The sequence below is a fragment of the Erinaceus europaeus genome, chromosome 1, assembly GCF_950295315.1.
Source record: "Erinaceus europaeus chromosome 1, mEriEur2.1, whole genome shotgun sequence".
NCBI classification, from domain to species: domain Eukaryota; kingdom Metazoa; phylum Chordata; class Mammalia; order Eulipotyphla; family Erinaceidae; genus Erinaceus; species Erinaceus europaeus.
In genome coordinates, this window is record NC_080162.1 from 148,396,312 (window position 1) to 148,416,028 (window position 19,717).

A 19,717-nucleotide genomic window follows, 5' to 3' on the forward strand; every position below is an offset into this window, starting at 1 on the left:
GCCTCACAAGCAGTGAACTCAGTCAGCAGGCACCTGTCTTTCTCACTCCCTCTCTGTCTCCCCCCTCAATTTTTCTCTGTTCTATTAAATAAATAAATAAATAAATAAATAAATAGGAAAAATGGCCACCAGGAGCAGAAGATTTGTCTTGAAAGCAACAAGCCCCAGCAATAACCCTGGTAAAGAAGAAAGAAAGAAAGAAAGAAAGAAAGAAAGAAAGAAAGAAAGAAAGAAAGAAAAAGACAGACAATAGTAGGACCCCTCCCATCCTTCCTTCTTTCCTTTCTTTTTTGTAATTGCCCAGAGTTTCACCATTCCAGACCAACTTTTGGGGGAGACTGAAACACAGAGAAGTACACAGAGAAAGGGGGACAGAAGGAAAGACACCACAGCACCAAGCTTCCTCTAAGGAGGTGGAGAGACTCAAACCTGGGCCCCACACATGACAAAGCAGGCTTACTATCCCACTGAGCTATTTCACCAGCCCTTGGAGGAGTCACTTCCAAGAGCAAATCTGTAAGCCCGTGAGACAGAGAAATTCTGCTAAACCTCTATCACCCTGAGACTTATAAGCCAGCGTGCCAGAGAAGCATCCCTTTCAGTCTCTCTCTGTCTCCTCAGGGCCCATGCCTCCCAGCCGGCCACCTTCCCTCCAGGCCCACCCTACCCCATGCTGTGACTGTCACATTCACCTCCTCCTTAGTTCTATCACTGTCTCCATCCAGCAGGTGATTTTAAACTCGCATTCCTAAAAGACGTGTATTCTATGTGTGTGTATATATATATATATATATATATATATACATATACATATATATAAAGATGTTTTAAGTGCCTCAGGGTGTTTTGCTCCTCATTGCTTCATAAAAGTGACATTAATAGCCAGGGAAGAGCACTGCTGAGTGCAATTACGGAGGCTGTTTCAGGTATGAAGGCTGTTTTGAGCCTGCTAATGTCTCCTAATTACAGGCCTTTGGGTAGAGCGAGAACAAGATAAAGAGTGGGTGGGAGGCCCTGGGTGGGGAGCCCTGACTTCATTCCAGGGTTTACCTGAAGCGGGGGCAGAAGGGTAAAGGAGAGGGGTCCAGGAGCAGGGCTGGCACAGCACAGAAGCAAAGGGTCCCAGGGGACAGCTGAGAAGAGAGGTGCCTCTCCCATCTTGTCCTGTGAGAAAGGACTCTCTCATTTGCTGAGCCTAAGGTCCAGGAGCCCATTGAAACTGGGCTGGGAAGTGGCAGGTGACCTCCTCACTCCAGGTCTTTTAACCCATCCAAATGTCTCTGTGCCTCAGTTTCCCACTGGTGAGAGCTAATGCAGACATGCTATAAAGCATTTAGGGTCTCTGCTTATGTTAAGTTCTTTTTTTTCCTACTTAGCATGGAGTAATCTTCCCTGCTGCCTCTATCCTGACTCTTCTTGGGGCTCTGATTCCTCTAGGTTTCTGAGCAATAGAAGGGTGGAGCAGGGGAGCTGGGAGTGGTGCAGTCAACACCCACATTTCCTATCTGCAGAGGTGGGGTCCAGGGCTGGCCTGAGACTCCAGCCCAGACAGCCAAGCCCAGTCAACACTAGTGACAGGTGGCTGTGAAGGGAATGAATGGAAGAAAGTGTTAGATCTTCCACACAGGGGCTGGTTAATCCAGGGCCTGACAAAATAGCTCCCCTAGACAGTGTTCCTGCTTTGCCCTGTGTGAGACTCAGATTGAAGCCTGCCACCACTGCATTGGAGGGAGTTTTGGTGCTTTGATATGCCTCTCTCTTCTCTTCTCTTCTCTTCTCTTCTCTTCTCTTCTCTTCTCTTCTCTTCTCTTCTCTCTCTCTCTGAAAACATCAGTCTAAAGTAGACAAAACAGGGAGATGATTTAAAAAAAAATGTTGAAACTGCTGTGCTATTTTATGAGGACAGGAGGCCCACAGGAAACAAAAGATATGGGGATAAAGAGTTGAGAGAGGGGATATAAAGAGACAGAAGGGGTTCTGACAAAGAGGGGGTGCAGAGAGAGGAAGCCATGCTTACGCATGCGCCATTCAGTTACATGAACTCAGTAACTTCTGTCCAGCATGAATTGTGCTTTTATCACTAGCCACCAAAGTGTCCTCACCCCCACAAAAGAGATTCTAGGCACTAGGACCAGAACCAGAACAAATTCTCCCAAGCCACTCCTGTAAGTACACCAGTCAGAAACACCTCCTGCCCCTGAAATGATCTGAGACTGGGAGACAGAAGACTTCATTCACAAAATCATCTTTGCCCAGAGCTAAATGTCTCTTGGATTTGCCTAATTTAGTTCTGGCTTTATTTTCTGTCTTAATTAGCATGATTGAGTCATCAAAGTAAGACAGGGAAAACCCCAGTCCTCCAGAGAGTAGGCACAGGGCTAACAGGGACTGAGTGTACCCCAGAAAACTTGGCACTGGTCCCTGTATTTCCCCTGTAGTCACCCCTAAGGGGGACACTGAGGCTTAAAGAGACAGTACCCAGTCTAGGAGCACAGAGCTAAGCAGTATAGAAAAGGGGGCCTGGTTATTTGATGCCCAGACCTGAGGCCTTCACTGGAACTCTATAAAGTCCTCACATATCAGATTTCAATAAACTCTGTTTGGCCTTGGAAGGAATGGAGTGTTATTAGAGGACTATTCTCCTGAGCGTGCTCTCTTCCTTCTCATGAGGTCAGCAGCTGGAAAGGAGGCAGCCAGGGATAGCCAAGAGGCCCAGAGGTTCACATGTGGACGGACAGCCAGTGGTGTGTCTGTACAGCAAGCACTGTGAGCCTGCCCTCCTCCTGTTGTAGTCTATTTCTCAGGTGCTCACATTCAACTGTTGCCATTCCTTCATAGCAGGCCTCTCTGGAAGTTCTAACTTAGCCCAACAAGCCTCTGCTTGTCTCCGATATTTCCAGAATTCTGGGGATGGCCTACAGAGGCATGCACACACAAAGACAAACACACATTACAGATGCGCAGATACACATATACACTGACACACATGCACAGGTACACACAGGTAACAGATGTATTAACATATACAGACATACATACACATCTCTATGCAGACACAGATAATACCCACAGGCACACATGTATATGCAGGTACAGCACACCCATATATGTACTCACATGCATACAATACACAAGTATAAATCACATACATATGAAATACAGACATGCACACACTTCGATACTGGCACACAGACATATACCATCTATATAGGCAGACACAAATGACATACACAGACACACAATACAGATACTGACATTGTGTGTGTGTTCAGACACTTCTAGGCACACATGCATGTGTGTGTGGACACACGTGCACATATGCACACACATGCACACACAGGCAGACACACATGCATATACACACGTGCATCTGTACAGACACACAGAGCACAGGCACACACCCTGCCTGCTTATCCTGAAGGCTCATCAGGTTGATCTTATGACTCAGTTTCCATTTCTCCTCCCCCTACCTCCCTTTCAGGACAAAGCTCTGCCAGTGCTAAAGGACTCAGCGGAGTATGCCACTGTGAGTGATTCCACAAACCAACACCTGTGGTTGGAGTCTAGAAGCTCTGGGAGCACTGTCCAAAGAGCTCAGGGTCTAAGTCAACCACAGACTGCACAGACATAGAAACCTACACAGCTCAGCCCTGTGCACACAGTTGGTTAGCTCTGCTGAACTCTTGGAAAGGAAAAAAAAAAAACTTTGGGCTTAGAGTTCCAGCAGGCTTGCCTTTCTGATGCCTCACCACCAGCCTGCAAAAGCACCAGCGACCTTCTCCTGTAGATCTGGTGAATTAAGCTTATCTGGGGGAGTGTGGCTTCCTTTTGTGTCTCTCCTGAAGCTCTCAGTAAAGATGCTGAAAGGCTGGTTGCTGTTGATGGGCTTACAGCCAACGTTTTACTAAACTGTGATGCACTTAATCTGAGCAGCTCCTTACCTCAGGAGCCTGGATAAGGATGCAAGAGGTATCACCCATGGTCAGCCCTTCCTCCTTATAGACACAGTAACGGCCCATTTGGAGCCTTCCTTCGACACCCATGCCATGGGAGAAGCACCCAGAATGATGGGCTATACGGGCAGGGGAGCATCCAACCGAGGTGCCCAGAGAGGATGAGGACAGAGCAAAAGCTGAATGAGGAACCAGTGTTAGAGGAGAGGAAAGGGGAAGGGAGGAGGGTGGCAGGCAGCATCTGGAAAGTGGAAAGTGGGGTGTTAGACGCCACAGAGGCCACTACTCACTGAGCATTCCCTGGAGCACCTGAGCTATTACCCATAGGGCTTGAGTCCCCTAAGGTGTCCCGTGTTTCCCAAAATGCCATGTTCAGGGAATCTTCCAGGGCAGGGCTAGAAGAAAGGGTTTGAGAGCAGTAACTAGAGGTTTCCAGGGGACACAGTATTACCTCTGGTGAGTGCCTTCCTCCCCCACACCCTAGCATTTATTTTATAAATGTACCTGCCACTTGTTCCCTCAGCTCATCCGGTGGCCTCTGACTCAGGTGAAGGCCAGAGGCCTTCAATTAGGGCTGCTGCAATTAGATTACAAAACAACACTTCACACACAGCCATAAATATATCCTAGTATTGGCATGCAGTATTCAGCATGGGAATCATAAAATCCCAGGGATCCGGAGTAGGGACTGGATGGTAAGCCAAGACTTCCCCTTACCTGGCAATTCCTGAGTAGAGCTACAAAGACACTGTCAGCCTGTTTCTGGGAGCCCAACTCACAGATCCTGAGGGTACCCAGGCAGAGTGAGACCTGCCTCGGCTGGGCCAGTCAGACCCAATCCCCTGGAGCCCCCAGCTCCCAGGGCAATGCCCACCCTGCCTCCTCCATCTTTCTTCTTATTATTACTATTTTTTAATTGCCACCTGCATCATCGCTGGGACTTAGTGCCTTAAGAGAATCCACCATTCCTAATGGCCTTTTTTTATTTCCTTTCATTTTTGGATAGAGACAGAGAAGAATTGAGAGCCGAGAGAAAGTTAGAGAGGGAGAGAAAAAGAGATACTTGCAGCACTGCCCTGCAGGTGGGTATTGGGGACTTAAACCCAGATCCTTGTGCATGGTAACTTGTATGCTTTGACCTCCTCTCTTGGCCCTCTCTGATGGCCTACACACCAATAGGGTCTTTGTAACTCAGTCCAGTGGAGACAGTCAGTGCCCCGCATGTGACAGTCTCCCAATGTCTTGGCTTCTGTGACAGGCCCAACTCTAGTTTCTCCTCTGACTCCCCGGTCCTTTCTTCCCCGTCCCTTCTGACCTATCCCTGCACGTCACCCACCCAAAGCCCTCTCTTCAAAGATAATGGTCATAAGGTCACCCTCCCACATGCAGGGTTGTCTGATGGCCCAGAGTATCAGTTCTAAGAGTGCCCTAGAAGCATTTCAAACTCAGCCTCATCCTGAACTCTGCCTCCTGCCCCTCATAGCTCTGAGGATAAACCACCAGCCACCCACGTGCCCATGCCAGACACCTGAACAAGCATACGGAATCCCAGCCAGCTGGAAGTTCATGGTGGGCTCAGAGGGAGGCTGGGAGAGAACAGACTCAACACCAACATGCAGACATGGGAAATCTGTGAAGGTGCCAAGTGTGCCCCTGCCCCACAAGAGGGCCTGTGTTGGGCTTGGATAACACATGGACATGTGTATGGGAAGGCAGTGAAGGAATCTCTAAGCAGGGACAGGAGAGCTACCCAGTTCTGCAGACAAGAAAGGAGAAATCAAGAAGCTCCAGGGCAGCTGGGGACATAGCTCAACAGGTAGAGCATGGGACATGTGCTGCCAAGGTTACCTCCTCAGTTTTGCTTGCACAGCTCTCTGAATACTCCCTTTCATTTATTTTAAAGATCCGTGTGTCTATTAACATGAGAGAAGAGGAGGAGAGAGAGCACCAGAGCATCCCTCTGGCACATGCAATGCTGGTGACTGATCCACTGCAACAGCTCCCAGGCCGCTGAGCATCATTTTTTTTAATCCCACTCTTTTGATCTGTTCGAGGTGGCAGAAAAAGCTTCTCTATCAACTGCTCTTCCTACCTCCATCAGTAACTGTGAGTGTTATTCTCAGCAAAGGATCTGACTCCAGGATCAACTGTGAATCACTGATGCCCTGCAGGACATCCTTGGCCCCTCACCCCCATGCCCTGTCTCACTCTAACCCCATTGTGCTCTCAGCACAAATGAATGAAGACATCTCACTAAAGCAAGAAGGAGCCATGTTCTATCTCTAAGGGAAGCTCTAGGGAAAGGAAAGGATGGTTCACCAGGTAGAGTGTATGCCTTGCTCTGCATGCAGTCTGGGTTTGAGCCTTGACACCACTTAAGGCACCAGGGAGGAGCTCCAGTGTTGTAGTGTCTTGGTCTCTCTCAGCCTCTCTCTCTCTCTCTCTCTCTCTCTCTCTCTCTCTCTCTCTGTGGGTGTGTGTGTGTGTGTGTGTGTGTGTGTGTGTGTGTGTTATCTGAATGGTAAAGCTGGCCCAGAAGGAATGAAAAAACATGTGCAAGCCCTTGGCTCTGCAGGCAATAGAAGAATGAAGGATGAAGGAGGAAAAAGGGGAGGAGAGGAAAGGGGAGAAGGAGATGGAGGGGTGGAGGGGGACTGGCTGATGGCACATCCAGTTGATGGTACAGGTTACTATGCACAAGGATCCAGGTTCAAGCCCCAGTCCCCAACTGGTGGGCTGCAGGTATCTCTTTCTTGTTCTCTCTCCCTCTCTTTCTCCCCATCCCATCCATCTCAGTTTTCTTCTGTCTTTATTCCATAAGCAAACAAACATAAAAAAAAGGGGGGGGGAAGGAGGAGGAAAGGGGGGAGGAGAAAAAGAGAGAAGAGAAAAGGTAAGCCTCAGTCCATCTAAACTGCAGCTCTTTTTTCACATCCTGCAGCCTCTCAGGCCTCACAGATGCCAGCTCTCAAACACTCTCCAGGACGGTGCCCCAGACCCACACAGGCCTGGCCCTAGTCTCCGGGAATCCAGCTCCCCAGAGGTCAGTGCGTCCTCACTCCAGGGAACATTAAGGGTTGAGGGTTTGGTGCACCTCAGTCCTCTGTGCAGTGGACAGTGTCCAGTCTCCAGGTCCTAGAGGCACTGCTCTGCACCTCAGCCATCCCCAGGGCCCAGGGCCACAGGGCAGGACTTAAGGGTGGCAGTCTGACACTCACCCCAGAGGCAGGATTGGCTGTCCAGCCCAGCTCTGCAGTAGCTGTCCTGGTGTCCATTAAAGTCTCTGCAAAGGGAAAAGAGAAAAGCTGTTAGCACAGCCTCCTTGGGAACAGAGGTCCTTCAGTGCAGTAGGGGCTCAGGATCAAACCTAGGTCTGGGTCACACACATGGCCGAGCAGCATACTAAGAGAGCTCTTTAGCTGGCTCCGCCTTTTGAGCTCATCTTCCTTCCCTTTTAGTCCATCATTGGTTATCGTGAGCCTCTATTAGTAAAGGGAGCTTACTCCCAAAGGCTACTCAGAGACACAAAAGCCTCAGCTGTTTTGGGTTTTGTTGTTCACCAGCTTTATTGGTATAGAAATAACATAAAGCGTAGGCAGAACGAAGATGGCGGCTTGGAGACAATGTCTGGTGTGAGCTCTGCATGGAAGCTGCTTTCAACCTGGAAATCTCAGGTGAGGCCACTGGGTTCCAGATGCTAACATGATGCCAACCTGACATTTCCTTGGGCAGAGGAGCCCACCATGTATCTTGGAGCACCACCTCCCCAGGGTCCTGCCCCACTAGGGAAAGAGAGAGGCAGGCTGGGAGCATGGATCAACCTACAAATGCCCATGTTAAGCAGAGAAGCAATTACAGAAGCCGAACCTCCTACCTCCTGCACCCCACAATGACCTTGGGTCCATACTCCCAGAGGGATAAAGAATAAGAAAGCTATCAAGGGATGGGACTGAATATGGAGCTCTGGGAGTGGGCACTATGTGGAAATGTACTCCTCTTATCCTATAGTCTTGAGTCTTGTCAATATTTCCATTTTATAAATAAAAAAATTAAAAAAGAAAAATAACATACAGCAACCTGCACATTACTCATTGACATAGACTGGGGCATATGCTCACATGCACCCATAAATTAGGGCAAAATATATGCCTGAAAGTAAAAGTGCACAATAGTCTGCAGTGAGTCAGTATATGCAGCAAGCAAGTAGAAAGACCTAAAAAAAAACACCATAAAGTTCCTAATGAAATAGTGTCTACTTAGACCTAGATACCCTCCTCATCTACTTCCTATTACACTTCCCTCACTAACTCCAAAGCAAACCTTATCAAAGTAAGGACTGCAAAAGCTGAATAAGGACAAGAGACTGGCATACTTTAATGATGACTCTTTTTTATTATCTTTTTTATTTATAAAAAGGAAACACTGACAAAATCATAGGATAATAGGGGTACAACTCCACATAATTCCCACCACCAGAACTCCATATACCATCCACTCCCTTGATAGATTTCCTATTCCTTAACCCTCTGGGAGTATGGACCCAAGGTCATTGTTGGATGCAGAAGGCGGAAGGTCTGGCTTCTGTAATGGCTAACCTGCTGAACATGGGTGTTGTCAGGTCGATCCATACTCCCAGACTGCTTCTCTCTTTCCTACACATGATGACTCTTTAGTCACTATCAGGCCATCCCATCAGCTGGGGCCCTAGTCAGGGAGTCCTGAGATTCCCAAAAAGATATGATAGACCTAGACCTCAAATAAATCCCTTTCTCCATTGTTACTGGTCATCTCTATCAGGAACAACACAATAGACCCCTTTGTGGGGCCCCATAGGACCTTGACCTCAATGTGGATCAACAACAGTAGAGAATGTTCCATCCTCTGAAGGGAGGCTGGACAACATACTGGGCAACATACTCTATCTTCTACCTGAGGAAGGTGGGTTCTGAAATTGGGGCAGCTTGGAACATTCCTTCTCATGACCACAGAATGTGAGCTCAGATCTACAGGGATGCAGAGGTCACATAGGCTCCTAAGCTGAATATGGGCCCCAGATCAGATCAAGTCAATGGAGTTTAAAGTCAACAATATTTATATACCTTTCCCATATTTGGGAGCTACTCTCTTCCCTGATCCAGCTTTCTGGTCCTTTTTCCAGCCATGACATCTTCCCAGACAATAACTTGGATCCACCCGATGTCAGGCTCAAAAAAAAACAAAACAAACAAACAAAAAAACCTATAGTATAGTCATGGGCCCTTTGGAATATAACTAAAATAGGCCTACTAACTGTCTACAAAACAGAGACCCTCCAAAATCTTCATCTGCACTATTTCAGCCCTTAGGTTCATGATTAGTCAACAATTTGTTGGGCTCTATATGTTAACTCCTTTTTCAGCCATCAGGTTCCAGATGCTAACATGATGCCAACCAGACTTCCCTGGGCAGATGACCCCACCAATGTGTCCTGGAGCCCCACTTCCCCAGAGCCTGCCCCACCAGGGAAAAAGAGAGACAGGCTGGGAGTATGGATCTACCTGGCAATGCCCATGTTCAGCGGGGAAGCAATTACAGAAGCCAGACCTTCCACCTTCTGCACCCCATAATGACCCTGGGTCCATACTCCCAGAGGGATAAAGAATAGAAAAGCTGTCAGGGGAGGGGATGGGATACAGAGTTCTGGTAGTGGGAACTGTGTGGAATTGTACCACTCTTATCCTATGGTTTTTGTCAGTGTTTCCTTTTTACAAATAAAAATAAAAAAAAAAAACAACTATAAACCATGACCAGAGCCAAGACAGCACAGCCATCAGTTGTCAGCCCCACAAGTCCCCTATGTCCCTCTGCAACTACTTCTTCCTTCTGCTCCTATCCCACCTGACTGACCTGCTTTCTGTCACTGAGAGTGAACTGTCATCTTATGGAAGTGTGTATAAATGGAAGCGTATTCTTCCTACGGTTTTTATGTAACTTTTTTTCAATTTTTATAATGGCTTTTCTGATGTTTTATTTATTTTATTTTAATGAGAGAAAGAGGGAGGGGGAGGAGGAGGGGGGAGAGGGAGGGGGAGGGGAGGGGGAGGGGGAGGGACACCAGAGCACAATGCTCAGCTCTGGCTGGTGGTGGTGATGGGAATTATATACCTGGGGCTTCAGAACCTGAGGTAGGAAAGTCTTTTGCATAGCCATTCTGCTGTCTCCCCAGCCCCGCATAATTGTTTTATGAAGTATCCTGTTGTGTATTTGTCTTTCTGCTATGCCTCTGTCCAATTGCATGAATGCACTGTGGTGTGTCCCCCCACTCACATTGGTTTCTAGGTCTGGGTTATTATTACAGAACAGTCTGTAAGCAGTCCAGTTCCTCCATGGCCCCAGAAACACTTTGCATAGTCAATTATTTCCCCATTTTCACAGGCCTACAACATCTCACTTTAACTGTCATGAAAGATGGTAAATGTCTTTCCATGTGCCTGTTGCTTGCATGCCTTTTCTGGAAAAGAGACTACTCAATCAGGTGTGGAACGACAACCCTTCAGCTTCATCACTCAGGTGAGACCTTTCCTTTCATAGTATTCTCTAATTCCATCCCAGGTGGTTCACTTCCTAACAAAGTCCTAACAAAAACCTAGATATAGACCAAGTTCCAGGAGATAGAGCATATGTTCACAAGTATTCATAAACTAGGGCAAATATATACCTGAAAGCAGAGTACACTAGAGTTTGCAGTGAGTACGCCCCAACACTTCATCTCCACTATTCCAACCTTTGGGTCCATGATTGCTCAACAATTTGTTTGGCTTTGTATGTTAACTCTCTCTTTTCAGCCACCAGGTTCCAGATGCCATCAGGATGCCGGCCAGGCTTCACTGGACTGAAAACCCCACCAATGTGTCCTGGAGCTCTGCTTCCCCAGAGACCCACCCTAATAGGGAAAGAGAGAGGGAGACTGGGAGTATGGATGGACCAGTCAACGCCCATGTTCAGCGGGGAAGCAATTACAGAAGCCAGACCTCCTACCTTCTGCAACCCACAAAGACCCTGGGTCCATGCTCCCAGAGGGATAGAGAATGGGAAAGCTATTGGGGAGGGGATGGGTTATGGAGATTGGGTGGCAGGAACTGTGTGGAGTTGTACCCCCATCCTATGATTTTGTTAATGTCTCTTTTCTTAAATAAATAAATAAATAAATTTTTAAAAAGAGACTACTCAAACATTTTTTCCATTTTTTAAGTTGGGGTGATTTCTTTCTTTTCATTGAGTTTGAAGAGTTCACTATATATATTCTGAATATATGCCCTTTGACACGTACAAGCTTTTCAAATATCCTCTCCCAAACCTGTGGCTTGTTTCTTCACATTCTTAACAGTGTCCTTTGGGGATGGTAAAAGAGCTTACTTGGATAATGCACCTGCTTTGCCAAGTATGTGACACAGGTTCAAGTGCAGTCCCCACCCACCACCCTGGGGAAAGCTTCATTGCTGTGGAGTGTATATATAAAATGTTGTCCTATTCTTTTCTTTATCTTTCTGTCTGAAAAAGTCAACCCAGAGTGATAAAGCCTTAGCAATGGCAAAGAAGAAAAAGAAGAAGGGAGCAGAAGAGAAGGAAAAGGAAGAGGAAGGGGAGAAATGTCCTTTGAAAGGCAGAACTTTTAAAGTTTGATAAGGTCAAAACTGTCATTTTTTGATTTTATGGTTTTGTGTCCTGTCAGACAAATAAATTTTGCCTAACCCAAGGTCACAAAGATTTTTTTTCTGCCCCTAAAAGTTAACTTTTATATACAATAGGAGGCAAGCATCAAAGGCACGATTGTTGTTTTCATGTGAATATCCAGCTGTTTCAGAGAGACTTTGACAGTCACACATGAGCCTGCAAAGGCTGATGGTTGTGTCATGGCCATCTGGGCTCCCCAGGGCATGAACCAAAGGACCAGCTACAGAGATGCTCAGCTATAGGCCAGTGAGGTTCATTTTCCCTCCTGTGTTATACTATTCTTCTGATCACTTTCCTTCATGTGACCAGCCTTTCTGAGATCATCCCTTCAGATGTGTGAGTTTTGGGATCCCTTAGGTAAAAGAAGCATCCCTGGCATTTCTTCCCACTATTCTTTTTTGGGGAAGAAACCCACCTGGGGACAGGACTGAGAATGAAAGTGAAAGAGGCCCACCTACAGGACTGGGTTAAAGAAAGATCTCCTAGTCCACAGGGATATGAAGACGTGCCCTACTTCACTGATCATTAGAGAAATGCAAATTCAAACCACAACAAGACTTCACCTCGCACCTGTGAGAAAGGTTCACATCCACAAATCAAGAGACGACAAGTGTTGGAAAAGATGAGAGAGAAAGGGACTCTGCTGAACTACTATTGGGAATGCAAACTGGTGCAGCCCCTGAGGAAAATAGTATGGAGACTACTTATACAACTGAAAGAGGAAATGTTTTATGATTCTGCAATACCACTCCTAGGCATTTATCCAAAAGATATGCAAACACCAACTCTAGGGGACATATGCAACCCTCTGTTCATAGTCGCTTTATTCACAATAGCCAAAGAGTGGAACTAGCCTAAATGACCATTGACAGATGGCTAATAAAGAAATTATGGGCACATACTCCATGGAGTACTCTGCAATAAAAAAGATGATATTGTGTCCTTTGGGACAAAATGAATGGAACTGAGGATATGATTGTGCTTAGTGAGAAAAGTAAAGAAATGAAAGACTACTACCAAATGGTTTCACTCATATGTAGAATTAAAGACAACTGAAACACATAAACCAAAGGGGGTTTGGATTGACCTGCCAATGTCCATGTCCAGTGGAGAAGCAGTTATAGAAACCAGAACCCCCACCTTCTGCATCCCAGAAAGAATTTGCTCCATATTCCTAGAGGGGGAGAAATGTTAGGAGATAACCAGAGGGTTCTTAACTCATAAGTCCAGCAAGACCCAGAAAGAGAAGAGGAAAAAAAAAAAAAAAAAAGGAAGGACACTCCAAAGAGTAATGGGTATAGGTGTGACTTAGAAAGGATGAAAAGGCAGGACCATAGAGAGACTTCTAGAAATAATAGTCAACCCATATCTGTGACCTTGGGAGAACTACTGCAGTTTCCAATGAAGGGGTTGGGGACACAGGACTCTGGTGATGGGAATAGTGTGGAATTATACCTGTTCTCTTGTAATTTTGTAAACCAGTATTAAATCACTAATAATAATAAAAAAAGTAACCACATTGCAAACTATCTTTAAGACTGTGGCTGTTAAGGTGGTTATCGATAGAGAGTGGGAGCACAGAACTCTGGTGGTGGGTGCAGTGTGGAACTATACCCTGTAATCTTAGAATCTTGTAAATCACTAATAAATCAAATTAAGAGAGGAGGGGCTTCCAGTACAATCAGTGCTAAACTCCAGAGAAGGGTCCGTGGGATTCTGTAGAGTCCTGGGACCCCCAGCATCCCAGCATGATGACGTCACCTCACGCTGACACAGCAGAGAAAGACACTTCTGCCTTGGCTGACTTGGCACACACAGGAGGAGCAGAGGGAGGGCGGCTCCCAGCCCAAGTCAGGGGGTTCCAGGGGAGCCTGCTGCTAACAGAGTCACTTTCTTCCATAGTGTGACCCTGTATCCTAGACTCACACTAACCCCCCACCCACCCCCCCAGTGCATGGTGAGCTCTTGCCAGGAACTGAGTAGAGCTGAACCTGCCCACTGGGCTGGGCTGTGCTTCCTTGCCTAGGAGACACACCAGCTCTAGAATAGACTTTTTTCAATCTATTTTCTCCTCCCATCCTTTCTTGACAGCTGGGGAGGCTGATGGTTGTGTGGAGTAGCCCTCTCAGTTCCCCCTCATCTCCAAGTTCACAGCACTAATGAAGATGAAGATGACCCACCAAGTCCACACAATACACTCCCTGTAAGACACTTCCACCAAAATTCATCTCCAAGGCTAAAATGCCTCAGCCAGGTGGGAACATGAGAGGTGTAGTGTTTCCTGTGACCACAGTCCCTTTCTCTACTTCCCCCAATGCCCAGGGCCTCTGCTGCAGCTTTGGGGAGCAAGTTTGAGTTTCCTGGCTTGTAAAACCCAGAAGCCACAAAAAGTCCCAGACTGCAACCTGAGAGGTAGCATAGTGGATAAAGCTTTGGACTCTCAAGTGAAAGGTCTCAAGTTTGCTCATGAGATCTTGGGTTCCATCCGCAGCACTGCATGTGCCAGAATGGTATTACTGTGTTCTCCCTCCCTCTCTCTCTCTCTCTCTCTCTCTCTCTCTCTCTCTTTCTCATAAATAATTATAATTAAAACCTTTTAAAAAGTCCCCAGAATGACATATCACCATGCCAACTTGAGGGTGGTGTTGAAGCAGGTGGGTAGCCAGAAGCAGTGAGCAGTGAGGGGAATGGGAGTTCAGAATGTAGTATAAGAAACAACCCTCACAGCCCAGGAGATGACTCAGCAGGTAGAGGGCCGGATTTGCAAACACAAGGTCCTAAACTCAATCCCCAGTATCACATATGCCAGAGTGATGCTCTGGTTCTTGTTCTTTCTCTCCCTTTTCCTCTTTCAGTCAAAGGGAGGAAGAGAAAAAGAGAGGAGACATCACTCTGGCATATGTGAATCTAAGGATAGAGCATGAGACACCGTGATTCTATGTTTACCACTGCAGCTACCATGCCACCTCCCAGGTAATGAGGTTTTTGTTGTTGTTTTTTCTCTTTAAGATTCATTCATCTGTGGCCCAGGTGGCATAGTGGCTAGATTGTTGAACTTATAAGGATGAGGGTCCATATTTTGATCCTTGGTATCACAGGTACCAGAGTGATGCTCTGGTTTCTCTCTGTTCTGTCCCTCTACCACTAATAAATCAATAGATTTTTCTAAAGAGAGAGAGAGAGAGAGAGAGAGAGAGAGAGAGAGAGAGAGAAGGGAAGGGAAGGGAAGGGAAGGGAAGGGAAGGGAAGGGAAGGGAAGGGAAGGGAAGGGAAGGGAAGGGAAGGGAAGGGAAGGGAAGGGAAGGGAAGAATCAAGCCTCATTGCAAAACTTGGACTGGCTCTGTTAACTCTATACATAAACACTTCACCTCAGGGTATTCTCCATTTCTTTCTTCTATGCTAGCATCAAATGTGGTTATTTCTCTTTGTTAGACAGAGACAGAGATGGAGAAAGGGAATGAAAGAGGCTAGGGAGACCGCATAGTGGTTATAGGAAAGACTTTCCTACCTGTGGTTCTGAAGCTTCCAGGCTCATAACCAGCACCACCATAAGCACCACCAGTATTCTGGTATTTCTTTATCTCTCTTTCTCTCTGTACTTGTCTCACTAAAATACATAAGTAAAATACTTTTTAAAAGAAAGGGAGTGAAAGAGGCCTCAGTAACCCAAGCTTCCTTCAGTGGAGTAGGGGCTGGACCTCCGAACATGGATCACACACATGGCAAAGCATTCTAAACAGAATTTCCCATCAGCCCCATTGGATAGAAGCTGTAGCAGGAGGCGTGGACTTCTCTGCACCCAGCCCTCCATGGAGAGTAAAGAGGGCAGCCCAGCCAGTCCTCTTGGTGTGAAGGCCAGTCAGTCTCTGTTCTGGCACCAGGAGCTCCTGATGACAGCATTACACTCATTACACTAGGTGGGGGGTGAAGCAAAAGTGATTTCTGGAGGTTTACCTCTCCCAGGAGAGGAAGCGGGTTCTCATTTGCATGTAGAAAGCATATTGAGAGTGTTGGCAGTAAGTTATGGTGGAAGCACAATTAAATATTTACCATCACGTCTGCTCCCAAACAGCGGCCTGGGGACCCCACCAGCTGGAGGTGCACGTGCTGTTGTCAGATCTGGAGATGCCCAAGGGGGACATGCTGTGGGACCCGCTTCCAGCACCCAGCCCCTGTCCTCGGAGATGATGGACTCAGTGCCCTCTGGAGGAGGCTGGGAGCAGCACGTGGGGAGTACAGCACAGAGCCCGCTGCCCATGCCCTTCCATGGTGCTGCCCTCTTCCTCTCCTCTGTATCCTCCTCACCAGCAGCTAGCTAGTCTGCAGGGCATGTGGGAGACAAAACTCTTTCATACCTCTACACTGTCATTATCATAGCTTAGCGTCCCCCCTCCACTGCCTCACGAAAAGAACCTTTGCCTTACGAAAAGAACCTCAGGACAACTACAAACTAAAAGATAGCTATAAGAATCAAGATGAGTCAATATCTAGTGAGAACTAGTCTGTCTTCATCTTCCTGGTGTGGTTGTGAAAGAAATCGAGGAGTGACTGTAGGCAGGGGGCTCGGCCCATACAGTGCATATTGCCACGCACAAGGCCTGGGGTTTGAGCCCCTGGCTAACCACATGGGAATGCCTATGTGAAGGAAACTTTACAAGTGGTGGAGGAGAGTTGTCCTGTTTGTTTTGTTCTCCTTTCCCTTGCTTCTTTCTCTTCTTTCTCTCACTCTCTGATATTTAACACCAGACTGGGGTTCAGTATCTGCATGATAACTCCACTTTTCCTAACTTCACTTCTCCTGATGATCATTTATCTTCTCTCTCTCTCTCTCTCTGGGATAGAGACAGAGAGAAATTGAGAGAAAAACTGAAAGGGAGACGATAAGAGGGAAAGTAAAGAGAAACATTTTCAGCAATGCTTTACCACTTATGAAGCTTCCTGCCTGCAGGTTGGGACTGGGGCCTTGAACTCGGGCCTTCACATATAGCAGTCTGTGCATTCTACATTTCTATCTTCCTCTCCTGGTCTCTAAATCTTCTAAAAATCGAGAAAGAGAGAGAGAGAGAGAGCGGGCTAGCATGGGGGTGCCTCTTCCCAGGAGTGTACTCTCTGGGTTGGAGAGAACACGATAGGAGCCAGCGTGGGCTGCTACTCACTCAGCTATGTGACGGAGATGACTCATGAACAGAGCTTGTGGTGGCGGCAAAGCAATACGATTCTTTATTGATCAGAGAGCCAAGGCTTTCTAATGGCAAACCCAGAACTGACCAAGTCAGACACAGAAATGGCTAGGAAAGGGACAGAGAAAGGCAAAAGGGGCTGGAAAGGTAGAAACTTCCTTAGTAACTGTTGTGAGGGTTTTAACTGGTAGGATTAATAATACCCTGCAGGCAGGGAGGGTCTTGAGGGTAGAAAGAAGATAGATCAGAGGAATAGAATGGGTGGTGATCTCTCAGGCAAAACAATGATTGTGTAGCTAGGCCATAGTATCAGGAATGAAGGGTGCAGCAGGGGGAGCTGGCTTAATGTTTTAAGGAATGCCAGACTTCTGGAGGCAGAAAAATGCAGAGCCCTTTGTGAGGCTCCTTACAGTTTCCCGACATCTCCCCCTTTCTTCTTATCTAATGGCCATAGTATCAGGAATGCAGGGTGCTTTGTGAGGCAGGGAGTCTGATAAGATGGGGCAAACCTTTGGGGTTACTCATGTCCCTCCTTGCTCAAACTCTTGGTAGAAAGAGAGAGACTAACAGGATAGACGCACTCCTCAGGTCAAGCCCTGCCAGGTTCTACCACATCCTCACAATTTCCTGATGAGAGAGAGAGAGGGAGAAGGAGAGAGAGAGAGATAGAGAGAGAGACACAGAGAGAGAGAGAGAGAGAGAGAGGGAGAGGGAGAGGGAGAGAACACGCACTGGAGAAACTGCATAATGGTTACACAAAAAGACTTTCATGCCTGAAGTACCAAAGGTCCCAGGTTCAATCCCCAGTACCACCATAAGCCACCATTGAGCAGTATTCTGGTCTCTCTCTCTCTCCTTCTCTCTCTGTATTTCTCTCTTATTAAAATGAATATGAAAATTTTAAAAGAGAGGTTTTACCAATAGTGAAGGAATCGTGTAGACATAAAGCCCCAGAAAAAAAAACAACCTGATAGCAAACAATAAAAATAAAATAAATCTAGGAGTAATATGGCTGGGGATGCAAGAGTGGGTGAGGGCCTAGTAGACCTCCTGCTGCAGTGCAAAGAGAGACCAGCAGTAGGTGACACGTGGCACCTGTCCTTGCAGAGCCCTTGGGAAGCAGCTGGTGCTGAGCAGAATGGCACAGCTCTTCTGTGTTTAGCAGCAAGGGCTCATGCCACTAGGGAGAACCCAGAGAGACTCATGGCCTCTAGAAGGGTGGGCAGCAGTGGGGAAGGAAAATGGGCATCTCCCCTTGACTCCTGGGACACAGAGAAGAGTGACTTCCAGGGAACAGCAAAGAGAAGCAAAGACAGAGTGACAGAATAAGCCTGGAAGCTTTTCAAACATATGAGAGGGGATGAGGCAGACAAGCAGGAAGGGAGGGAGGCAGTGAAGGAAGACAGAAGGGGTTTCTGGAGAGAATCAGAGAATGGGGGGCATGGAGCCTGGCAGAGACCCCCCCAATTGCCCAAGGAACAGTCTCCCCCTCAGACTTCTGGATGGAAACCCTCAGGAAGACACCCACCAAACCACAGGGGTTCCCCTTGTCCATGGAGTCCTGGTTCTGGGACAGGTCTTAGTCCCCAGAAGGAGGGGACAGCTGTCACTTGGCCCTGCAGGCTGTTCCTGTTTCTACCTAGATTGGCACCTGGGGATGTGGCTGACACTTGGGATGGATTAGATGCCCACCAAAGCAAAGGAGAAAAATAAACCCTCTCCACACATTTGTGCCTTTCTCTTTGGAGAGACATTAGGAAGAAGGAAGATATTTAGAATCCTCTGTGGTGGAAATGATTTATGACAATGTGCAGATAGGAGGGAGGCTTCCAGAAAACACCTCCCCCACACACACACACACACCAGACCAGAGGGGACCACTGTGGATGTATAAGCATTGTCCTAGTCACAACTCTAGAGAGCACACCATGAAGCAGTCTCCAGAAGCAAACTCTTGTCATGTGACTGTAAGGAGGACAGGGTTGTCCCCATGACAGTTGAGATACCTCTTCCCATCCCCACAGACACATACACCCCCAGCCCAACTTCCATAAGGGACCAGCCTCACTGGAAGAGGACTGAAACACAGGGGCCGAAAGACCTCCCAGGTTGTACCCAGGAAGGCTTGTCCAAGTCATTCGTGTGGATTAGAGAGACAGAGCAGACTCAGACAAGACACCCCAAGCCCCCATCTTCTCCCCACCTCCCTGGAGCCAGCAGACAGGTAGTGGGAGAGAAATGAATGGAATAACCATGCAGATAAGTCTGCAGTTACAGCCTGGATGAGTGACATGGATGCCAGGAAAGTGGTGAGCATGTGGCAGGTGCACATTGCCTGGCACATAGCTGGCACTGCCTCTGCCTCTCCCAGCCTCTGGCAGGTGAAAGCTCAAGGTCCACCTCCTTTCAGCTATGCACACACACACACCTGCCTTAAGACCCGGTCCATACTGGTAAGGGGAAGCTACGTGCTCAACAGTCTCCTCACTCTGGTGCCCAGTTGCCAAAATGTTCTGGGCACACATGACTGGGGAAAGGTCCAAGAGTCCAAGTTCTAACTCAGGAACCTGAGCTATCTGCACCTGTCTAAGGCCACTCCATCACAGCAGCCTCCCAGGAAGCTGCATCCAGCCTCACTGCAGAGGTCTCATGGAGCTCTCTCCTCTGGCATCCATTCCTTGGGACTTTGTACTGGTTCCATGGCCCTGCAGCATAGAATTCCTCAGTAGTGCCCGTTGACTCCTCCAGTTATGTCACCCTTTTCTCCATTTTCTTTTTCTTTTTTTTTCTTTTTTAAAACTTTTAAAAATATTTATTCATTTATTCATTCCCTTTTGTTGCCCTTTTTTATTGTTGTGGTTATTATTGTT

At 47.3% G+C, this 19,717-nt stretch overlaps 1 protein-coding gene across 2 annotated transcripts in view; it reads right to left on the reverse strand.

Annotated features, from left to right (window-relative positions):
- The window catches only part of EPHB1 (EPH receptor B1), a 528,699-nt gene that overhangs the window by 375,095 nt on the left and 133,887 nt on the right, over positions 1–19,717 (reverse strand). The window contains exon 2 of one of the 2 annotated variants that reach the window (XM_007521793.2): positions 7,172–7,236. In XM_007521793.2, the coding sequence (XP_007521855.2) occupies positions 7,172–7,236 (65 nt within the window). Of the gene's footprint in view, positions 1–7,171; positions 7,237–19,717 lie in introns of those variants that run through there. The other variant, XM_060196901.1, reaches the window with a different exon arrangement.